Source organism: Gavialis gangeticus, unplaced genomic scaffold (genome assembly GCF_001723915.1).
Source record: "Gavialis gangeticus isolate Ggan-Ray unplaced genomic scaffold, GavGan_comp1, whole genome shotgun sequence".
NCBI classification, from domain to species: domain Eukaryota; kingdom Metazoa; phylum Chordata; order Crocodylia; family Gavialidae; genus Gavialis; species Gavialis gangeticus.
The window spans coordinates 1,950,720-1,955,136 of NW_017729003.1; the positions used below are offsets into that span (position 1 = coordinate 1,950,720).

The 4,417-nt window shown below is 51.0% G+C and overlaps 1 protein-coding gene across 2 annotated transcripts in view; it reads left to right on the forward strand.

The window, feature by feature from the left end:
- The window catches only part of PRKG1 (protein kinase, cGMP-dependent, type I), a 1,350,404-nt gene that overhangs the window by 108,859 nt on the left and 1,237,128 nt on the right, over positions 1-4,417 (forward strand). Inside the window, exon 1 of one of the 2 annotated variants that reach the window (XM_019507768.1) lies at positions 1,972-3,807. The exons of the other annotated variant lie outside the window; for it this stretch is intronic. Coding sequence (XP_019363313.1) covers positions 3,497-3,807 — 311 coding nt within the window. The 5' untranslated portion in view covers positions 1,972-3,496. Of the gene's footprint in view, positions 1-1,971; positions 3,808-4,417 lie in introns of those variants that run through there. 2 annotated transcript variants of the gene reach the window in all.

Below are 4,417 nucleotides of genomic sequence, written 5' to 3' on the forward strand. Positions count from 1 at the left end.
AAAATTGGTTAGGGGAATGGGGCACATGACTTGTGAGGAAAGTCTGAGGGAGCTGGGCTTATGTAGTCTGGAGAAGAGGAGACTGAGAGAGGATTTAATAGCAGTCTTGAACTACCTGAAGGGTGGTTCCAAAAAGAATGGAGCTAGACTGTTTTCAGTGGTGGTAGATGACACAATAAGGAACAATGGTCTCAAGTTGCAGTAAGGGAAGTTTATGTTAGATATTAGGAAAAACTCTCTCACTAGGAAGGTAGTAAGACACTGGAACAGGTTACCAGGAGAGGTGTTGGAATCTGAGTCCTTGGAGGTTTTTAAGGCCTAGCTAGACAAAGCCTTGGGTGGGATGATCTAGTTGGGAATGGTCCTGCTTTGAGCAGCAGGTTGGACTACATGCCTCCTGAGGTCCTTTCCAATCCTAATGTTTATGACTCTGTATTTCTGTGAAAACCACACACAATGAAAAATTAAGTGTGTTTATTGAAAGAAGGGAAAGGATACTACATTTGTTTTAACATTGGATTCTATACTGTATGCTTCAAGATTGCATCTGCCTTATTCATCTTTAAAACAGGAATGTTGAGAGAGTAAATTGGGCTGACTGTGTTTAAGTGGGGGAAATAGATGGAAGAAGGGGTTCTGAAGTTAAAGCACTTAAAATGTCCGTGTTTTAAAAAGATCAGCAAAATTATGGTAGTGTTAGAATGATTTTGTCACTGTGATGGCCCAGGAATTAATAGGTTAGTATTTCTGAGGGTGATACCTTTTATTGGACCAGCCTCAGAATTGGGATAATTAGACAAGCTTTAAAATGCAAGACATTTTTTATCAATCAGATATGAGAATGTCCTTCTCTAAAAAGCTCATCTGACTGTACTTCAACTATGCAGTTGGTCCAGTAAAAGATATCACCCTAAGAAATCCTTGCCTCTAGTAATATTATGTCTCTCTTATGCCTAACACACATGTGGCAAGACTTTCAACTCTGGCATTTTAAACTGAAATGTATTTAAAAATGTGTAACTGTTTTTAATGTGCTTTGAAGAAATATATCAAGTACATTCTAGAAGATGGATCAGAAAATATTAATGATCCAAATCCTTTTAAACACAGTATTCAATAAGGAATTTGTCATGTTTTTTTCAGTTATTCATTTCCATCAATATTATAAAGAACTTCATCTGTTGGTGGAAAGCTGAGGCTCTGAAGTGAGTCAAAAATCAGTATTTAGGAGTAGAATAATATATAAGTTTAATCTAACTGATCCTTGTCCATTTTCACCCAAAAGCACCAAACTGTACTATAAAAGTAGAGAACAAAATTGGAAACTCCACTGCATAAAAAAACCCTTTTGAATCCTGATTCAGACCAGTGCATGAGTTCTGTAAAAATCCATTTCTTGTACCCTGCCCCTGTCAGTTTTAGCTTCTCATTTCTTGGGTTCTTAATGCCTGAAAGAAGAGCAGAAACAGGCATTCCTAATGTACTGAAAACATGTGAACTTCAGCTATCTATGAATGCAGCAAAACCCCATATCTAGCACCTGGATCCAGCTGGACTATGGCAGTATTTATCCCAGCCCCCAAAGCTATATAATCCAAACAGAAAACAAGTATAACTATTCCTGTTTCACACAGCCAGCACTTAAGGTCTGCTGCATCTTGTTGCTTTATGGTGCCAAGCCACTAATTGTACAGTCAAAACACCTTCCCTTCTACAACAGAAAAACCTATGCTTTGACACATCCTGTGCAAGCCATAAGAAAAACACTTATTTGGCACCTGGATGTTGCTGGATCAGGCCCGTTCTATTGCCTAAGTGTAGAAATCAAATGTTGGTGCTTTATCCTAGCATGTGCATGCTTGATAAATCCAAATATGCACCTGGATGGAGCAGTTTAAGCCTTTTTTTCTCCCACTTAAGTTCTTTATTTGTGTGGACAAGTTGTGTGATCATACTTTTGTGTGTGCTCTTCCGGTGCTACTGGGCCAGTGTACCAGTATAGGGATTTTTCTCTGGAAGTAGTTGAATGTGTTTTGTTATTTAGATTACAGTATGGGGGAGAGGAGGAAGGCAAAGGGGAAAAGGGCCCAACACTTATCAAGACTAAGTAGGATTCCTCTTCCAGACAGGATTTTTTATTTTTACGGGACAACTGAAATTGGATGATGGCTCTTGAAAATTGGTAAAACCAAGGAATTGGAAGTGGTGTTCAGCCAGGATTTGGTTGGGTTTGCACTGTTTGGTTAACTAGAAAGATACTCATTCTCTACCCAGCTAGTGAAATAGGAAAGATGGGAACTAAGTAAAGCTGGATCTGCAGGATTTTGGTACAGGTGCCATTTTGATGCCTTTGTTGTCTTGGATGTATCTAATTGAGATGCCTGGGGCTTGCACCCTGGGAGCAGCTAGTCTTGTTCTTTCTTCAAGCAGTGTCTATTTGGGTGCATACTGTCAGAACTGGTCCAGTTCAGTAGAATTGGTTTGGAAGCACCCTGTAACCAGGATGTGTGGCATGCCCGCTTTTTAGCTCTAGGGGTGAGACTGGGGTCCAGTACTATGTTCCCAACCAGAGTTTCACTGCGCTGGGGGCAGGGGCTGCCAGACTTTCCTTTGGTGGGGCAGTAGGTCCTCCCTGCTCCCCACACAGCGGGTAGAGTTGGAGGAAGCTGGGCCTGCAGGTGTTGACCTTCCCACCGCAGGAGCAAAGCTTGTGCTTGTGTATGTCTGCACCCTAGGGCTTCAGCTCCCCCCAGATCACTGGAACTTGAAGGCTTTGCTCCCTAGCAGTGCTTGTTGCCTGGTTTTCCTGACGGAGACTTAAGGAGTAAACAGACAGGAGTGTAAAGCCAGCTGGGGATGCCCAGGCAAAACGGCGGCGTGTGATGAGGACCGTGGGGGCAGCGGAGATCGTGGTCCGTGGCCGGTTTCCAGGGGCAAGGCGGGCACACGTGAAGTGCTGCACCTCGCCTGAAAGCCCGGGCTGTGAGCGGCAGGGTTTGCCCCCCCGCCGCGGGCTGGAGCTCGGCTGGGCTCGGCTGCTCTGGCCCCGGAGCGGCCCCCCCGGTGCTAGAGGCAGAGGGAAAGTGCATGTGCTACGGCATCCTGCAGACGCCCCTTTCTGCCGTGCCCCCTCCCCCTCGGTGAGTGTGTGCCTCTCTCCAGTCTTAGCCTGACGCAGGCAGATCGAAATCACCTTTCACGCCCCAGCCTTCAGCGGAGTGGCGCCGCTGGGCTTCCCTTTCGGATTATGCCTCTAATCCTCCTCCCGTAGCCGAGCGCGGAGCGCGGCCAAGTCGGCGCGGCGCAGGCTGCCGGCTGGAGGCTGGGGGCTGGGGGCGTGCTTCAGGGGCGAGCGGCATTTGCCGGCCGCAGGTCGATCCGGAGCGATCGGCAAAGTTGGCCGAAGTGGGAGGCAGCGGCCACTTGGGGGAAAGTTGCCGGGAGCGCAGCGGACGAGCCAGGCTCCGAGGCAGGAGCCGCCGGGCCGAGGAGGAGCATGGGCACTTTGCGGGATTTACAGTACGCGCTGCAGGAGAAGATCGAGGAGCTGAGGCAGCGGGATGCTCTCATCGACGAGCTGGAGCTGGAGTTGGATCAGAAGGACGAGCTGATCCAGAAGCTGCAGAACGAGCTGGACAAGTACCGCTCCGTGATCCGGCCCGCCACGCAGCAGGCGCAGCAGCAGGGCTCCGGCACCTTGCAGGGCGAGCAGCGGACCAAGCGGCAGGCGATCTCCGCCGAGCCCACCGCCTTTGACATCCAGGACCTCAGCCATGTCACCCTTCCCTTCTACCCCAAGAGCCCACAGTAAGCAGGGGTTAAGCGTTGTGTGCATCTGGCATCCTGTCTTTGGTCCTTGAGTGGTCTGTATTGTCTGTCCATCCACTTGTCCAGGCGAGTCCCCGCACCTCCTGCTTGCCGTGTCTGTTCTCCTGCCCGCGGCTGAGCCCGCGGGTAGCGCTGCGGGCCGCTCCGGGGGCTGCCCTGTCTGTCTCGTGCACTGTGTGTTTCCGCATTGCTGCTGCCTCCTGCGTCCCGAGCCTTTCCTTGCGCTCCTCGTCCCGGCGCGGCGGGGGCCGTGCTGTGCGCTCCCGGGCGGCCGCGGCTCGGGGTGCCCCCCGGGGTCGCGGAGCGGGGGCAGGGGGAGCCGGGCCGGAGCTGGTGCTCCCTGCCCGCTTGCACACACCGTCCTCCGGGCCTCACAGCTCAGCCTCGAGCCTGCGGGAAGAGCCCGGCGCGCTTTGAAACAATGGGCGAGCGGAGCCCCGCGGTGCCGTGTACCCGGGAGCGCGGCGGCAGCTTGTTTCCTCGCCGGCTGCTCCGTCTCCCACCCGCCATCCCTTGTGTGCGTAGCTGAGCGCTGTCATCTGGCAGCTGACACCTTGCGGTCGCCCTCCTGCATCCCCGGGCGGAAAAA